The sequence below is a fragment of the Saccoglossus kowalevskii genome, chromosome 15 (assembly GCF_978046115.1).
Source record: "Saccoglossus kowalevskii chromosome 15, keSacKowa6.1, whole genome shotgun sequence".
NCBI classification, from domain to species: domain Eukaryota; kingdom Metazoa; phylum Hemichordata; class Enteropneusta; family Harrimaniidae; genus Saccoglossus; species Saccoglossus kowalevskii.
Genome location: NC_140655.1, coordinates 24443734 through 24463505, shown reverse-complemented (window position 1 = coordinate 24463505; position 19772 = coordinate 24443734). Strand labels below are relative to the sequence as shown.

The window sequence follows — 19772 nt, the reverse complement described above, 5'->3', positions numbered from 1 at the left end:
ACAGGTTATGCCGTAGGACTGCCTAAAGGTGATTACTATAAGCAGGTGGTCACTAACACAGGTTTGACTGGTTTAACAACAAGCAGCCTCTCGACTGAGATATCTCCACTGTTAGCAATGCACATTTCAATTAATAAATTGAATATATCATCACAAAATGAACAAATCTGAGAGAGGTCTACCTATAGTACCTATATGAGTAATATCAAAGCAATTGGACTTGCGGTTTTAACAAGAAATAGAAAATATAACTTTTTACCAAAAATGACATAAATATTCATCAAAATTAGATAATTGAAGACATCATCACGAAATGAATAAATCTGGGAGAGGTTCACATGTAGTACCTATATATGTAATATCAAAGCAATTGGACTTGTAGTTTTTAACAAGTAGTCGAAAATATCACTTTTTACCAAAAATGACAAAAATATTCACCAAAATTAGAGAATTAAAGATATCATTACAAAATGAACAAATCTGAGAGAGGTCTACCTATAGTACCTATATGAGTAATATCAAAGCAATTGGACTTGCGGTTTTAACAAGAAATAGAAAATATAACTTTTTACCAAAAATGATATAAATATTCATCAAAATTAGATAACTGAAGACATCATCACGAAATGAATAAATCTGGGAGAGGTTCACATGTAGTACCTATATATGTAATATCAAAGCAATTGGACTTGTAGTTTTTAACAAGTAGTCGAAAATATCACTTTTTACCAAAAATGACAAAAATATTCACCAAAATTAGAGAATTAAAGATATCATTAAAAAATGAACAAATCTGAGAGAGGTCTACCTATAGTACCTATATGAGTAATATCAAAGCAATTGGACTTGCGGTTTTAACAAGAAATAGAAAATATAACTTTTTACCAAAAATGATATAAATATTCATCAAAATTAGATAACTGAAGACATCATCACGAAATGAATAAATCTGGGAGAGGTTCACATGTAGTACCTATATATGTAATATCAAAGCAATTGGACTTGTAGTTTTTAACAAGTAGTCGAAAATATCACTTTTTACCAAAAATGACAAAAATATTCACCAAAATTAGAGAATTAAAGATATCATTACAAAATGAACAAATCTGAGAGAGGTCTACCTATAGTACCTATATGAGTAATATCAAAGCAATTGGACTTGCGGTTTTAACAAGAGATAGAAAATATCACTTTTTACCAAAAATGACAAAAATATTCATCAAAATTAGAGAATTGAAGATATCATTACAAAATGGTCAAATCTGACAGAGGACTACCCTAAAAATCTATGTTGCAAATATGAAAGCATTTGGTTCAACGGTTTTGAAGAAGAAGACAAAAATGTGAAAAGTTGACGACATACTACATACGTCGTTGACAACAGAGCAAAAAACTTGACACGGACGACGACAGATAATCACCCACATGATAAGCTCTGCCGATAAAGTCGGCAACGGAGCTAAAAGTGCAAACAAATTTGGGCAAGAAAGTTCGGTAGTGAAAAGGTTAAAAGCTACAATAGTCATACAATGTAATGATTTACTATTCGCAAACTAGTCTAACAATCTAACAAATTAACTTAATTAACCTTGATTATTTAAAAAATTCCATTGACTGTGTGCACAACATCTCTCAAATACCATTAGTCAGTAAACAGTCAGCTACTTGCCTCACTAGTTTGCAACATTGCAAACCACTACGCTGAATGGTTTAGTGTGCCAACATTTCTGTTTGAACCCTTATCCTGCCAGTCGCATGTACTTTTACATTGACATAATCAGATAAGGGTAAAAAAAATTCACACAATTTGCGACCTACCAAGGCACTTAGTTGACGAAATGATCGACTAGGGATATGCAAAGATGTTGCTGCAACAGTAAAACAAACCTGTATTAAACAAGCCATGCATGGCACAGTCCCCGTTAGTTATCAAATTTAAGATAAATAGTATTTTTTTTATAGTAATATAGTTAGAACATGGTGATGCTTGATTATGATGATTTTTGGCCAGTTGGCCATTTAGAATACATCTATATATCTGTGTCCGAACGGAGACTAATTAAAATTGGAAATTTTTTTTTTTTAATTATTTCAAAAGTATGAAATTTGTTTAAAAAAAACAAACAAACTTACCCCCGTCTCATCAAATTTAACATTGACAACATTGGAAGTATTATCATTAAATGCTTTGTGAATATGCTCAGGAAGTTCTATACTTGGTTCGAGTTCCGGTGGATAAATGTACATGGCTCTTTCCTCCCAAGTCTTCGTAGATCTCTCAATGGCTAGGTTTTCGGCAAATCTCCTCATATTATCACGGAAGTCATTCACTTCTTGATTCTTCATTGTTTCAAACTCGTGAAGACCTGAAGTTTAATATATACAATGCGGTTGTATTAAACATTTACTCAGTAAGGTCAATGTTGTTCACCAAATGAACGCTTAACTCAACTTTTGTAAACCTGTCAACAAATTAACCCACATCTTTTTTACTATATTTTTAAACTAGCAGCCTGTCGACTGAGACTGTTATCAATGCACTTTTCAAGTAAAGAACTAAAGATATCAGAAAATGAACAATATGTATAGTATTAAAGCAATCGAACTTGCTGTTTTCAACAAGAATTTGAAAATATAACTTTTTATCAAAAATATTCATCAAAATTAGATAATAACAAAATCATCACGAAATGAACGAATCTGAGAGAGGACCACATGTAGTACCTAGATATGTAATATCAAAGCAATTGGACCTGCGGTTTTTAACAAGAAGTCGAAAAATATCACTTTTTACCGAAAATTACAAAAATATTCACCAAAATTAGAGAATTGAAAATATCATCAAGAAATGAACAAATCTAAGAGAGGTCTACCCAAGGTACATATACACAAAGTATCAAAGAATTCAGACTTGTAGTTTTCAAGAAGAAGTCGAAAAAGAAAAAAGCTGACGTGGACGACAATGGACGCCAATGGACAATCACTCATATGGTAAGCTCCGTTCGACAAAGTCGACAGCGGAGCTAAAAAACAGCTGATTGAGAGCTGCAACCAATGAGAAAGCCTGTCTAATTGAGCCAAAACAGAGAAAAAACTTTGTACAGGAAGAATTATGGTAATCGGTTAAATCCGTTTTTTGTATGTTGTGCAGAACTTTGAAATTATTTATTTTAAAACTCATTTGAGAACGTTCAGCGAGTTCATAATAATTAAAACGGGAGGGTCGTCACCTGCACCTGCACATGCGCAGGAATTGAGTCCCAAATGACAATAACAACACACACTAAAACGCAAAATTTAATGGGCAGACGCTTGTTTGTAAACAATGACACGCTACGACCATCTGACACATGCACAGACTCTATATCATTTTGTTATGTTTTAATCATTGACATATCTCAAGATTAATGAAGTGTATTTTACATGCATGTATAGATACACACAGAATCAGTTAACAAAACTAATATGGCCATTAGTAAATTGGTTTGATGACTGAATTCAAAAATTTTGAAACTGTGAACGCTTATTTTAAAATTCATTTCTGAAAGTTCAGTTTATAAAAATAAAAAAGAAAAACATCGAAATCAGTCCATAGCATTTTGTTAACTTTTCGATCATCAGCGTATCTTTAAGTTATTGGACTGTGTTTTGACATCAGTAATTTGATTAATTTCCTCCTATACATGGATACTTGATCCATCAAATATGTCACATTTAAAATTACCGGTAAGAGGAAGCTGCTCTATATATACAGAAAATGGTATCAAGTAATTTAGTCCTCAGTAATTATTCAGTATATTATATGGTAGTTTTAGAATAGAGTAAGAGATCGTGAAAAACAAAGCATATAATTACAGGTAGTCCATTATATTTCTGAAATAACTTTTAATAATTAATTTTATTTATTTATATTCCTGAAATATAACTTTTAATAATTAATTTTATTAATTAATTAAAGGAAATAAAATTGTATTATTAAAAAACTTAAACTAGCAGCCTGTCGGCTGAAATAGCTCCGCTGTTAGCAATGCACATTGCAATTAAAGAACAGAAGATATCATTATGACTTGCTGTTTTCAAAAAGAATTCAAAAATAATCATCAAAATTAGATAATTGAAGAAATCACCACAAAATTAACAAATCTGAAAGAGGTCCACAATTAGTACCTATATATGTAATATCAAAGCAATTAGACGTGCGGTTTTTAACAAAAAGTCGAAAATATCACTTTTTATAAAAAATGACAAAACTATTCACCAAAATTAGAGAATTAAAGATATCATTACAAAATGAACAAATCTAAAAGAGGTCCACATTTAGTACCTACATATGTAATATCAAAGCAATTGGACTTGCGGTTTTTAACAAAAAGTCGAAAATATCACTTTTTATAAAAAATGACAAAAATATTCACCAAAATTAGAGAATTAAAGATATCATTACAAAATGAACAAATCTAAAAGAGGTCCACATTTAGTACCTACATATGTAATATCAAAGCAATTGGACTTGCGGTTTTTAACAAAAAGTCGAAAATATCACTTTTTATAAAAAATGACAAAAATATTCACCAAAATTAGAGAATTAAAGATATCATTACAAAATGAACAAATCTAAAAGAGGTCCACATTTAGTACCTATATATGTAATATCAAAGCAATTGGACTTGCTGTTTTTTACAAGAAGTCGAAAATATCACTTTTTATAAAAAAAATGACAAAAATATTCACCAAAATTAGAGAATTGAAGACATCATCACGAAATGAACAATTCTGAGAGGGATCCATATGTAGTACCTATATATGTAATATCAAAGCAATTGGATTTGCGGTTTTTAACAAGAAGTCAAAAATATCACTTTTTACCAAAAATGACAAAAATATTAACCAAAATTAGAGAATTGAAGATAACATCATGAAATTAACAAATCTGTGAGAGGTCTACCCAAGGTACATATACACCAAGTATCAAAGCATTCAGGCTTGTAGTTTTCAAGAAGAAGTCGGAAAAGTAAAACATTGACACAGACGACGACAGACAATTACTCATATGATAAGCTCCGCTCAACAAAGTAAGTCGACAGCAGAGCTAAAAAGATAGAACTGGGAGGTACTTTTGTAGCATGTCTGATATTACACGTATTCAAAACACTGGCAAAGCCATAAGCACTGATTCAATTAGTAAATTTATTGATTTTTTAAACCCAAATAAAAACCATATGAAAAATAATGGAACTGATGAATATTTACACAATGTTTAAGGCTAGTTGAATCAGAAAACACAAATATTTCAGTAATTATCAATAGTCATGTAACAACTGCAAGATCTTGTCTTACCAAAGAAAAAACTTTTTAATTAATGCATGGACCTCATATGCGTCAAGTTTCACAATTTTGATTTAATGGCGTTCACAAGACAACATTTTAAGAAAACCCTGTTAGGCATCTCAAGTGATATTTACAGTTACTGAATATTGGAATTTTTCCAAAAAACTTCCCTTATCACCTTACCTTTTCCTATAAGTACACTGATCTGTGAATTCAGTATTTGTTCTTTTCTATTTCCTTCTTTGTTGGCAAGTTTCAATACTGGGCGGAATGGTTTTACATCACATAGTCTACGTTTCTCGTCAACCAGTTCTTCCAGCTCAGCAGTCTGGTTTATACACATGAAAACGTACGACCTCATATCAGCTAAACGGGAGAATAATGGATACGTTTTCGCTTCCCTCCATAAATCCTAGATAAAAATGTATGAAAACTTATTTTTTGCAACTTTTCTCTAAACATCTGATGATAATGGTGATTATTATAATGGCTTTTACTTAGATCCTGACACCAACGACTGTACATAATATAGAGTGAAAATTTAGCAAATGTGAAAATTCAGCAAATGTGAAAATTTGGCAAATGTGAAAATTCAGCAAAAGTGAAAATTTAACAAATGTGAAAATTAGCCAGTGAACAATGGGGGGGGGGGGGGGGGGAAGGTGCTGTATCGATTGTGGCATGAGAAATAGAACAATTAGCGATATAATTATACTAAAATGATCAAAATATAGTACAAAATACAACGCAGAAAAACAAGTTTGTATTTCGACTGTTTTTAGTACAATGTAGCACTGAAAGATGTTCAGCAAATATTCAAATTCACATATAGCAGAAACTGATCAGGCGTACTCAGATTAGATGAAACCTGCAGCAAAACAAGCTACCATATCATGAAATTCAACAAGTGTTTTTTTTTTGAAAGCCACATAAATTTCTTGAAATGACTTGAAGCCATGTCAGATCCAATTCAATTAAAATCAGATGCAAGTATAGGTTTCAATATTTTTTTTTCTATTTTGTTATACATGTATATTGCATTTATATTTTGCTCTATTAGCAGTGTGTGTATACGTAAATTACATAGGTGTTTCTACAGTCAAAATAAGTTACATTGATTCAGTATATGTCGATTTCTAGTTCACATGCACTTCTTTGCAGATCAAAATACAGTATGAAAATAAAAACAAGCAGCCAGTTGGCTGAGATAGCTCTGCTGTTAGCAATGCACATTTCAATTAAAGAACAGAAGATATTATTAGAAAATGAACAATATGTATAGTACCAAAGCAATGAGACTTGTTGTTTTTAACAAGAATTCAAAAATATCACTTTTCACCAAAAATGACAAAAATAATCATCAAAATTAGATAATTGAAGATATCACCACGGAATTAACAAATCTGAAAGAGGTCCACATGTAGTACCTATATATGTAATACAAGCAGCCTATCGACTGAGATAGCTCCGCTGTTAGCAATGCACATTTCAATTAAAGAACTGAAGACATAATTAGAAAATGAACAATATGTATAGTATCAAAGCAATCGGACTTACAGTTTTTAACATGAAGTCGAAAATATCACTTTCTACCAAAAATGACCAAAATATTCACCAAAATTAGAGAATTGAAGATATCATCACGAAATGAACAAATCTAAGAAAGGTCTACATGTAGTATCTATATATGTAATATCAAAGCAATTGAACTTTTGGTTTTTAACAAGAAGTCGAAAATATCACTTTTTACCAAAAATTACAAAAATATTCACCAAAACTAGAAAATTGTAGATATCATTACACAATGAACAAATCAGAGAGAGGTCTACCCAAGGCACATATACACCAAGTATCAAAGCATTCAGGATTGTAGTTTTCAAGAAGAAGTCAAAAATATAAAACATTGACACGGACGACGACGGACAATCACTCATACATGTATGATAAGCTCCGCTCGACAAAGTCGACAGCGGAGCTAAAAAAAGAACAAGTTGGAATCAAGATCTACATCTTATTGAATCACATAATTGGTATTTGAATGTGTTTATGTAAATAAAACTGCTATTGACACATAAATATTCAACACTGTCGAACACATTAATCAATAAATGGTATGGTGTCAACTCCACACATAACTCAAAGCAACCTGGAAACTCAAAACTCACTTGAAAATAAAATAATTGACGTACTTGACTGTACACAGGGCTAAAAATCAGCACTAGCCCAATGCTCAGACAGACTACTAATTTTCATCCTACGGCTACTATTTTTCAACTGCAGTAGAGCCCAAATGGACTAGTAAAAAGTTACAAAAATATTGCTTTGTTTTTACATCAACTACCGGTAGTACATGTTCAGAGTTATAATCACACAATGATGTGCCATTTATTTATTTGACTTCACACTTTCAGGAATGGCTTTGAGCTCTTACTAAATCAGATAGACTCTTAAATATGGTAGCCCACCAGACTTCCATGAAATGTTGTTACTTTCGAGCTCTGTTATACAAGCACTTTCAGTTTGGGATGAGGAAAAAGGCAATAGCAGCTAAAATCATGTTATTTCTTGTTTACCTTACAATATAATCTGATCAATAGTATATTTATACCAGCCGCCCTCGCTGCCAACAAACACAGACTTTAATCACTTACTGAGGGGTCAATAACTGGTCACAGGTGCATTCAGTTAAAAGGTGTCGATTATATAAGGCAGCACACATAGTGGAAATCATACTGATACCGTACCTTTTTAATCTGATCCAGCGTGGCATCTTTCTCGCATTCTAATTGGACTAGCACTCCTGTAGGTAATAAACAATCTACCATAACACGGGACTGTAAGGACTCTTGGGTCCATATATCAAACGTATAACTTGCACCGGGAGGCATTTTTTATCTGGCAAGAAGAAAAAAATCTTAATGCAAACAAAAATAGAAGATTTATATCTGGTAAACATTCATGTCAAACCTTTTGTTTTTGCTTAAAAGTTGTAAACATGAAAGAAAGCAACATTTCACTCATACGGGTAATATTAAAACAAGGTGAATTACCAGTACATTCAGATATACAATGTATCTGCTTTCAACAATAGGTATATATCTTCCATATTATGTTGAAAGACCTGGACAGAGCGTCTGCTGTAAAAATCAAATGATTTGATTTTGAACTTGTATTTCCTTTTTTTTGTGTCAACGTTTATCTTTTAGAGGGAAATATTGCATTGAAATACCCTAGGTAATTAATTAGGTAATAGCCACTGTGTCAAAATTAAGGCCTGTTTACCTGTCTCACATAGGCATATTTCAGCTGGACAGGTGGATGTAAAATTGCCTGTCCCTGTGGACAGTAAATGAAGTTTTTACTTACTGACCAAATGTCCAAAGTTAATAATAAATGGTCCTACAAATGATGTCCACCCCTCTTCTCATGAATGTAAATGGTCCACTCACGATGTACAATTACACAATGGTCCATACAACATGTATAGGACATGAAGTCACCGGTGATCTCATCAACTGCATGGTATTTATGATTTAGATTACACAAGTACCAGGTATTGTGAGATAACACAATGTCTTGAGGCCAATTGTGGATAGGGTAAAGTACATCCGTGTGACTACTGTAAAATGACTAATTTTCACTGGGTTTAAATTTTGCTGATTTATCATTTCAGGCACACTCAGTGGGTTTTAAATTCACGGTTTTATCATTTACATAATGCGTTCTATGCTAAAATTTACATATTTACACTTGGTTTTAATTTAGCGCATTTTCCAGTCAGCGAAAATATGCAAAATTAAAACCCAGTGAATAATTAATCCTTTTACAGTACCTAGCATTTTAAACACACTATAGGTATTATTAATATTGTACCCGTTACTTGTGAGAGACCATACATGAAGTTAACACAGCGACATGTACCATGTATTTTGCCTGAATCGAGATACATTGTGTATAGCAGCAAAAAAAAACCTAGCTAAAAGTAAGACAAAATCAATCAAAATGCGCCATACAAAACAAAAGTACAGTACAGTCATTTGGCTACTGACTTCTCTGAGGGAATATCGACAATAAATGAATGCATAACAAGGATACAAACAGCACGGCAATCAACCACTGAGTACTGTAGAAGGATTAATCATTCACTGGGTTTCAATTTTGATTATTTCGCTGACTGGAAAATGCGCTAAATTAAAACCCAGTTAATACGTAAAATTTAGCATAGAACACACTATCTAAATGATACAACCGTGAATTTAAAACCCACTGAATATGCCTGAAATACTAAATCAGCAAAATTTAAACCTAATGAAAATTAATCATTTTACAGTACTACCGGGCATGTATTACCACCATATCGATCTGACACTGCCATAATGATTTATTTCGATTTATTGTGTGCGTGTTCTGATGAGTCAATTAATATAATTTCTGTTTGGAATTACCATATTACTACCATATATGGAAATATACAATATTCTGGCATACTGAAAGTGTACAGTTTTGTTAGTACAAGCAAGCCAAATGGCTAATCAGTGAAATCCACTTGTTTCAAGCCATTCGAATTTTAATAGCAAGAGGGAAAAACTGCCTATATTTATACACTATATTTTAATAGGTAGGGGAAGCACTGTTCATATTTCATGAACATCCGATTTTATATCAGTCTGATCTAGTGAAGGAAGGAAACTTCCTCTCCAGTTATTTTGTATTGCAATTAAAAAGCTCACTATCCCAACTATTCAGAAAATACAACATCAGAAATATTTAACCTAATATAACTTAGAATTTTCAAAAAATATACTGATGATCTAGGAAAAGCATATTTTTATCAAAAAATGAGAATTAGAATACAGAAATAGAGAAACATATTATCTTGTTTAATTATAATTAAGCCATCACCACCGATAACTATCCGTATTTTTTAAGTAATTGACAGTGACTAACAAGTCTGTCTGTCTGACTGGAAGCAGTCCTTCTAATTAGTTTGTTTTTACTTTGTTTTACTGTCACTGCTTTATTAGGAACCTCAGTAGCTATAAATAGCCACAAAATTATTGGCACGCAGCCAGATAGTATTAACTTGTTTACAATAACATGGTGAAATTGCTGAAATATAAATACCCCGGTATATCAGATTCATAGCTCCACAAGAATATGAAAGACAACTTAAATAATAAATTGTATTGAGATACATTTCCGATGAAATTTTTTGACAAATTCAGTCTTGCCTTCAGCAGTCACGTTTTGTTGAACACTCACGAACAATACCGATATAAGCATTTTTGAGTATCTGAAACTGATCCAAGGCAGTCTGTGACCAAAGCCTATCTAAACATGATACGTACCAACTCCGGTTGAGTTCAGCCATCCATAAGTAGCAAACAATAAAGAGTTTGTGAATACAAATTTTTCAGTAAATAAAATTTGTTTTTAAAATTACTTTTTGGAATGATTTTTCGCTATTTTCTCAGTGTGATTCCCACTCGTCATCAAGAAAAATAAAATTTAAACAACTACACGGCTATAAAAACTTAAAAATATTATTTTATGCTAGTATAATGTGCAGGGTTCTTCCCAGGGCATTACAGAGTCAATTTAGCACAACAATGAATACAAGTTGTAAGTAACACACCCTATTGTTATGCAAATTAATCAATATTCTATGCTATTTTTCTGGGGAGAACACTTATATCAATACACATGTACATATATAGAAAAGAAATTCCATATATGGGATTACAAACAAATATGCAAATGAGAATCTATGTAGAATCTCATCTATTACTGTAAAATATTTTAATTTCATTCAGAATTTAATTAAATTAATTTAAAAAAAAATTCTAGGCATTATTCTTACCACTTTGCATATCTCAGTATAAATTAGTTTGTTTTGTAAACTGCCTTTCTATGCCAATTTGGAATTCCGAACTGATAGTGACCTGAAGGCAGTGTATATATCCATTAGTCACGACTAAAATTCTGACAAGCTATGCACAATTTCATGTGTACCAAGAGATGGTACAATCAATTGCCCCTTTCAGCTCAGTGAACAGTACACTTTGGGGTTGGTATAAATCCTTGTTTTGTTTTCACATGGTTAGCCCTGGATTCAGTGGTTTTAGTCTAAAACATTTATTTTTTACATCTTTTCCACCTTCTCAGTCAAATTTTAACACGATGAACCCTGTATTTAAAGCATAATTTTTTTTTTAATAAAAAATTCACTATCAAAAGCAAAATAAAAAACAAATGATATAAAACAATACAACTCAATTTTTTTCGCACAGTAATTGAAATCACTTTTAGTCTAGAGAATTTTTGGATCTGCTCCAACTCTGTCATGGTACACATTGTCTAAAAACAAGTTCAAAATATGGGGTTGGCAACTGAAAATAATTTTACTTGTTAATTACAAAGCAAATATCCTACACTTCAAGCACACAAATATTTCTGTTCATTGAGTTGCATGGCACAGGCTATTTAAAAATATTAATCAATCTTTTAATATTATATTATTATATTATATTATCATAACAAAATTTAAACTAGCATTGCCTCGTTTGGTCAGATTTCCTCCAGACACATTGTATTTGTCATTTGCTCTAAGGGGTGTGGGAAAATTAAAATGTGCACATAGCAAAAGTAATTTCTTAATTAAACTTACAACCACCTCTAGCTACATGTACTAAATAAAAGATATGCAAAAAACAAACTTGATTTTCACATACAGTAATTGAAATCACCTCTACCCCCTCAAAACAAAGAAATTACGCTTACTGTGCTCATATTATAATTACCTATTGCCCCTAACGTCACCACAGGTTATATTACATACTATCCCAGTATTACATTTAGTATTATTATATGTCAAATATGTAACTTTTTTTAATAAACCATGTTTAATATTTGGCGTAAGTAGATCTACTTCGTCGTCTGTCACCGCTTGAGTTTAATAAATCTGCGTTAACGCTAAGGGAGATTGCATAAAAGCTGATTGAATTACACTACAACTACATTTAACAGCGTTTCTGAAATAATTAGCTACATTCTATCAAACTACAAAGTATTATTCAAGAAGAAATCAGAAATGAATGTACATGTACTGTATATCCACAAATTTATATACCGTATTTGCTCTATTAGTCGTGCATGTATTTAAGTAAATGACAGAAGTATGTCTGCAGTCAAAATAAGTCTGATTTTTATATCCAACATACAATTAATGTTATTTTTTGGTTCATGTGTACTTCCACTAGAAATGTGCATTTATTATGGTATGAGTAAAAGCAGTACGCTTCTCGTACATTTTTTACACCAAATGTAAGAACCGCGGCTAAAAGATGGCTGTCATATTTCGAGTCAACTGAGCATACAACACTATTATACATGTAGAAGAGAAATTCCCACTGCACAATAAAATAGAAACTCACTTTTTGAAAATTAATAAAAGCACATATCTATTTTATATACATGTACATGTAGTAGTGGTTGAGACACGAGTGTATGGACAAAATAAATCAAATTTTAGTTATTCCACATAAAATTTAAGCAATTTTTGGCTAATGGACATACATGTATATGCTTCTTTTGGAGATGGACATCGAATAGAGCAAATGCGCTATTAGGATTTGTATGTACTTATGTACATAGAAAAATGTATATACTAGTACACATTTTTCAGCTATAGCAAAATTTCAAAGATGTGATGTAAATATACACTAAAAACCAAGATGAAATAAGATTGACTATTTTGTTTACGTTTTTTTTGAAAACTGACCTATGACCCCACAATAGTTTTGTTTTCATGTTGTTAATGTCAGACTGGTAAAAAGTAAGTAGAAGACAACATTTTATTTTCAATTCTATTCACTGTGTAAAAATAACACAATACACAAATCAAAGTCCCATTGTACAAAAGATAATACAAGTTACAGTTTAATTTATAGTTTAATTCAAACTACTACATTTGCTTCTATTGTTTCCACTGTTTTCGTACAAGGAAGTACCACACACCAATGATGTTAACTATCATGATCATGAGGTTAATATAGAAATAAGTAGGCAAAAAGAAATACTAAAGTTTGAATCTAGATTGAAAATAGAAGGTGAAACATACAAACTAGCCAGTCAATTTTCGGGACAGCAGGCTTTTGAAAACACTGTGTACAGTCACAGGGCTTCTGCTATGCTTAGTAGTAATCAAATTATTTTCAGCCCAAATCTATCCTTGACTTCAGGCAGTTGCTTATGAACCCAACTCAACTAAACCGGGAAAACAAAATCAACAAATTATTATTTGAAGTCTATATGGAGCTAAGAAACAAAATTCTTTGATGTCTGTGCAAAGGTTTCAATATGAATGCTCAGCCCATACAATACTTCACATTTGGCACAGCACACTTTTTGTTGAAAGGACAGGATTGGTCTCATCTCATCTCATCTCATCAACTTCATCATCTTAGTTTCCTAGTACAGTGAATTTCATAAAGCCATGAATGTTTATATAAAATATTTATAAACGTTTTATAAATTTCAAATAACGATTGACAACAACTTGACCAAAGAAATTAAATGTAATTTAATGTAATCTTCTCCATGTTTGGAAATTGGTTATTGGCTGAGAATATTGAAGTTTCACTCATTTTTGACAAGTGGAATGTAAAATATAGAAGAAAAAAAAGGTATATTCGTTGGATTTTATTTTTACTGAATCATTCCTTTAAGCGAAAATTAATTCCTGCGAAAATAAAGTATTTTACATTTTTCAAGTAGGTCAGCGTTTAATCATGTATACATAAAAACTAACACAATTACAGTACTTACTGGGTACATAAGAAAGCAAAAAAAAACTGGTCATAATATGACACACTTAAACATAAAAGGAGAGCTACCTGCCATTCTGTAGCTTTTTTAATTTTGCTGTACTAATCGTAGTCCTATAAGTCATAGCACTTGTTTATGTTCTACATGTGTGCGCGGTGACTGTGTTGATCAGTGAGCGACCTTTGTTGTCACACTTTCACATGCTGGTTGACAAAAAAGTAAACATACGATGTCACAGTGCGATGGCCTATTGCAATTGGATACACGCGGGTAATGATAGTCATCTGATTCGTGATCCTTTATCTGGTCGAAAACTTTTAAAGCTTGGACGTCGATCGGCTTGTTGATTCCCTGTCATTTTCACTAATGGACTATTTATCGTTCACAGTGAGATCCCCAGTTATGTGTGAAATCGAATGTGAAAACAAGACAAACTAAGGTTGTAACATTGCATGGTATTCAATGTGAAAAAGTGTGTCTTTCACACAGTACCACAAGATCTCACAGTGAAAAGAAAATAACCTATTGTTCCTATGTTTTTAAATATCATACAACTAAAATTCTCTTCATTTCTGAGTGATTCAAAAATTTTTGTGAATTCATAGTCTAGCTTACGACCTTGTTAGTGTATATGGTTGTGGTTGGTGAATCAATTTATGTTTTACCCTTTGTGTTTGTTGACATTGAATAGATGTCATTTTCACAAAATATTAATCGTCATGTAATAAATTCCTTCAATCTGGCAATCAGACACAATATTTTTGTTTTCTTGAATGCAGTGTAATGACAAGAAATTATTTCCCTGGATGTTTTAATGTGTATATGTATGTACGGCAAATTCTAAACGCTGTTTGGAGGCAAATCATAGGGGTTAAAACAAATATCATGGCCAGACTAATCTTGTATACAAGATGTTCATCTTATGTAAAGAGTGATTATCGGCGAGTGTTTATCACACGAAAGAATGAAAGGCCACCGTTCATCCTTAGGTTTGTAAAGTTTTATAACCATGCTTGACCACTGCAATGCCTTGCATGAACATTCAAGAACTATAAAGTGTACTGTGATAATATTTAATTACTATGGAATACTTTATTTTCGCTGGAATAAATTTTCGCTGAAAAGACTTTTTGTGCGTTTTGTATGGAATTTATTTTTACTGATTTTTGATGAGTTTAATTTTAAATATATATTCGCTGGATTTTATTTTCACGGAAACATCCCTTCAGTGAAAATAGCGAAAATAAATTCCAAGCGAAAATAAAGTATTCTACAGTACCAGGGTCCATAGCACCAAGAGCCAAATGATTTCCAAGATTTTTCCAGACCTTTCTCACATTTTTCCAAGATATTTTGACCCTTAATTCAGGCCAACATTCAGTTCTGAGGATATTTTAGTTTCCTAGAGAAAACGGGCCTTTCTAAAATGATTTAATAACTATGAAGACATTTCAAAGATTTTTATATTTTTCTTGAAATTTAAAGACAACTCAAAGACTTTCCAGACCACAAAAAATCCAAAGACTTTCAAAAAGATTTTCCCAACGCTATGGACCCTGATTACTTTAATTAATACATAACGCACATGCAAAGTAAACATCGTTGAACTGGCTACATCTCACACTCTCCATAGTGAACACGGAAATGCTTTTATGTGAGAAAACAACTACACATGTATTAGTGTAATCAAAGACAGTATCTTTTTCTAGTGTTTTTGGTGTAATGCAAACTATTAAATTGAATACCATTTAAAATGGTCGGTATAAAATGTCGTTCTCTACAAACCCAGAATTTTGAAAAAATTAAAATGTTTTGTTTTTTCAATTATATTTCAATTTTTTTTTTTACTTTTTCTCATATATTCTATCTCATATATTTTATTACACTGTATTGCTGATACATTACACGAATAAATCTCTAGGTGAACAATGAAAAAAATTCTAAATATTTGTTGCAAAATTGTTTTGATCATTTGTAAATGAAAGTTCAGAGTTACAATTTGCAATGCAACCATCAGGCAACGGAAGTTCATTGGTGGCGGCGTTGTTGTTGTTCGCCTATTGTGACCGGTTGGCACTCGCTTTGACCGAGGTCCATTGCTTCATCTCAACCAATATTGTACAAAAGAGGCAAATTTGTCGAACGCTTCTATCAACTATTCAGCGAACGGTTTGAACAGAAATAAATTAAGACTGAAATACCCTTGCGTCCCGGGTTCGGTTCGTACTACTGTAGTATACTACACACAGAGGAAATCGTGTAGTAAAAATGTGTGAATGAATATTTCAATAACACATTGAACAGATGATAAGCACGCCTATAAAAAAATACAACGCCCAGCGGTTTTAATATAAAACAAATAATCGATACGTACCTATGGATTTCTTATAAAAACAACTGGGTACAAATATTGAAGTAAAATCACGCAATACAATGCATTTTCCGATTACTGTACACGGAAATGATTCAAGGAGACAGCCCACTATAACAACCTAACAACACATCAGACAATATCTGTAGAGCTACGCGCCAGAACAGTAAACAATATAGTTTTCATATACGTGGCTCGATTAAACAAAGTAAAACTGCATTAATCTGCTATTTCTTTATATCAATTTGATTTATATTTTATTTTGAAAATATTTTTATAAATAATAAAACCCCTTATAAGTGTTTTGTACTCGTAAACAACCTGGCGGAGTAATACAATTGTTGTCATTACGTCTGGCGGGAGGAAAGACATCACATCAGACGTCATTCAGTCACCGGAAGTATTTGCATAGGTCAATTTTCATTGTGCTTCTTGTTTATGAAATTTGTCTTGTATTTAGATTTATCGAGTATTTTTGTAAAACGTGCGCCGTGGTCGTGTGATGTTCTTCCCCCGATTGTGTAATTATCTGTCAATCCGTCTCTTTTTTTATCAGTTGTATAGCCAGGTGAGGGGTTAGTTAGTTAGTTGGGGGGGAGGGGGGTACTCACTTGGATTTTGGCAGGGAGATGCTTCGAAAAGATCGACGTTGAGGGCGTCTTTGCCAAAAATGCTTCCCCCCCCCAAAAAAAATCGTTTCTAACAGTCAACTCCATCGCAAGTTTGTTCGATGCTGATCTACTAGATTACTGTAAAAAAAATAATTTTCACTAGAATCTAATTCCAATATTTTAATGTTTCGGACAATTTCACTGGGTTTTAAGGGGCGCTGGTTGTCGTGTGTTCGAATTTCATGTAAATAAACAATGTATTTTACATGCGTTGTATATGTCGCTATAAGTCCCATATCGAACAGGACACGGCGCAACGACCATCGCCCTTTAAGTCCACAAAAGTGGTAGGAAAACAATTACGACTGTTATTTTACATGTTCATCATAAAATTATCGAAATACAAAATCACTTAATAATTAGTGCGTTTACAGTTATGATTAATTGCAAAGTACAAAAGACAATTTTGTTCTCCAAAAAATCCGGTGTTTATGCTGAAATTCATTTAATAACGGTCAAAGTCGCCATCTTTCTTTATTCTAGTACGAGACCCATATATCTCGCACATGCGTGGCGAGACGACTACCACCCTTTAATTAAATGCCAAAAACAATTGTATTGGGAGTTAAGCTTTTCGAAATTCAAAGTAATTTTTTACATCTTTCACAAAATAAACTTGAATAGTTTTTCCAATACATGTATTTTTTTCAAAACAATTTTAAGTCTTATACACATGGCCCAAAAGGAAAATACTGTAAAATACTTTATTTTCGTTTAGGATTAATTTTCGCTGAAGAAATAATTCGTTGAAAATAAAATCTAGCAAATATACCTTTTTTCCTATATTTTACAACTTGTCAAAAATACAAAACACCCAAAAAGTCTTTTCAGCGAAAATTAATTCCAGCTAAAATAAAGTATTCTACAGTAATAAACAAGGAAAATAATTTGTAAAACACTGCATGTACCACATGTTTTGGAATCAAGACTAATTTCCATACAACTAACTGACACCAAGATCGCTTTTATGCAAGTGAATCTATGTAGATAATGAACTTGTTTTCAAAATATTTGGGTTCAGTTTTGATGATTAGTCTTTTCTAGTTGTACCCTGTTAGTCTGAAATGCATGGAATTATATATTGTGAGTATTCTATATGGTGCCAATAAGAGGCATTGGTTTATAACAATAATTATATGTTTAAAGGGAAGCGTGCCACGTATGTGCGAGATATATGGGTCTTATATAAACAAAGATGGCGACTTTGACTGTTGGGCAGATCAACAAGTACAAACTGAGATGTTAGCAAGCTTTAATTAGGTATTTTTTAAGTGATTTGAGGTATCAAAGGAGTCACCGGTGGTAATTAATGTAAGTCGTGCCTAGGTCAAACCTCATACTTGTAATTTGCATTAGAAGAGCGCAATGGATTGTGGGAAAATCAATGTTTATCAGATAAGTAACATGGTCAGATTAATTTTATTATAAATTATAATAATAATTTCACTTTCAAAGTATTCAACAATATATCATAAAGAGTGGCATAAACATGCTTAACATCCCATTTGCCAATCAACCGTATTGGGGAGGTTCCATGAATATTTCTACCAGATTGAAACGAGTTGATCATATACCAAGTGAACATGGAATTGCCGGAAATGGATTCTTCCGTTCCCCATATGGAGGCCTCTAACCAGTGATATTTGTCACTATTTTACTATATTTTATTTTGGTAGTTTAAAGGGCGATGGTCGTTGCGCCAATTTGTGTTCGATATGGGACTCATGGCGACATACGCAATGCATGTAAAATACGTTGTTTGTTTACACGAAATTCGAATATGTGCTGTGCAACAACTACTGCCCTTTAGTGCTGGGTTAAGTTTTTTCTCTGTTTTGATAACGATAATCACTAGGGTTTGAATTCACGGCTTTATAAAGGAAAACAGTACATTCTCTCATTAAATATGAATATTCACTGGGTATCCATTCTGAGCATTTAACTAGCAGCGAAATACTAGTAAGCGAAAATAAATCCCAGCAGATAATAACTGAATCTATACAGTAGTTTGTTGAAACATGTGACATGTCAATTTATTGTACCAGTAAATGTTTTCACGAAGTAAAATTCACATTAATTTTGTTTTTTTTCAATGATTTTGTTTCAGGTGACAGTTCTGGAATGTCACTGTTGCCTGAAACAAAATCATTGAAAAAAAAAAATTAATGTGCATTTTTGGTGCATTTTTGCCAGAAGCCATATTCGTGTTTGGGAATACATGACAGGGCTGTGCGGCCATCTCTCTATCAAATGGCAATTTAATGCACTACCCTGGCATCAATGAATCTCGGCCATTGGAATTGGCCTTTCTGTGGCACACTCACCCAGGGTAGGGGGTAGACCCTTTTTGGTGTTCAGCCTAAGGTAGGATTTGAACTTGGATCTACCAACCACTATGCTAAGAATATATTTGCATAATCTTCCAATTCAGTATATTATGCATGTATGAAAACATTTTTAAAATAGCGTACTATAACATGCTTATATTTTTATCAGGAAAATTGAAAACTGAATGTTATGAAGTTCTTAAGAATATTATATTTATTTGAAGTTGAAGATAAATATATAAATATATA

General features: G+C 32.3%; 1 protein-coding gene across 1 annotated transcript in view; it reads right to left on the bottom strand.

The window, feature by feature from the left end:
• LOC100377266 (phosphatidylinositol 4,5-bisphosphate 3-kinase catalytic subunit beta isoform-like) overlaps nucleotides 1–16664 on the bottom strand; it is a 41052-nt gene extending 24388 nt beyond the window's left edge. Inside the window, exons 1-4 of the mRNA XM_085490603.1 lie at nucleotides 16529–16664; nucleotides 8073–8223; nucleotides 5512–5740; nucleotides 2134–2366 (exon numbers count right to left, since the gene is read on the bottom strand). Coding sequence (XP_085346729.1) covers nucleotides 2134–2366; nucleotides 5512–5740; nucleotides 8073–8216 — 606 coding nt within the window. The 5' untranslated portion in view covers nucleotides 8217–8223; nucleotides 16529–16664. The remainder of the gene's footprint in view (nucleotides 1–2133; nucleotides 2367–5511; nucleotides 5741–8072; nucleotides 8224–16528) is intronic.
• Nucleotides 16665–19772: the final 3108 nt, after the last annotated feature.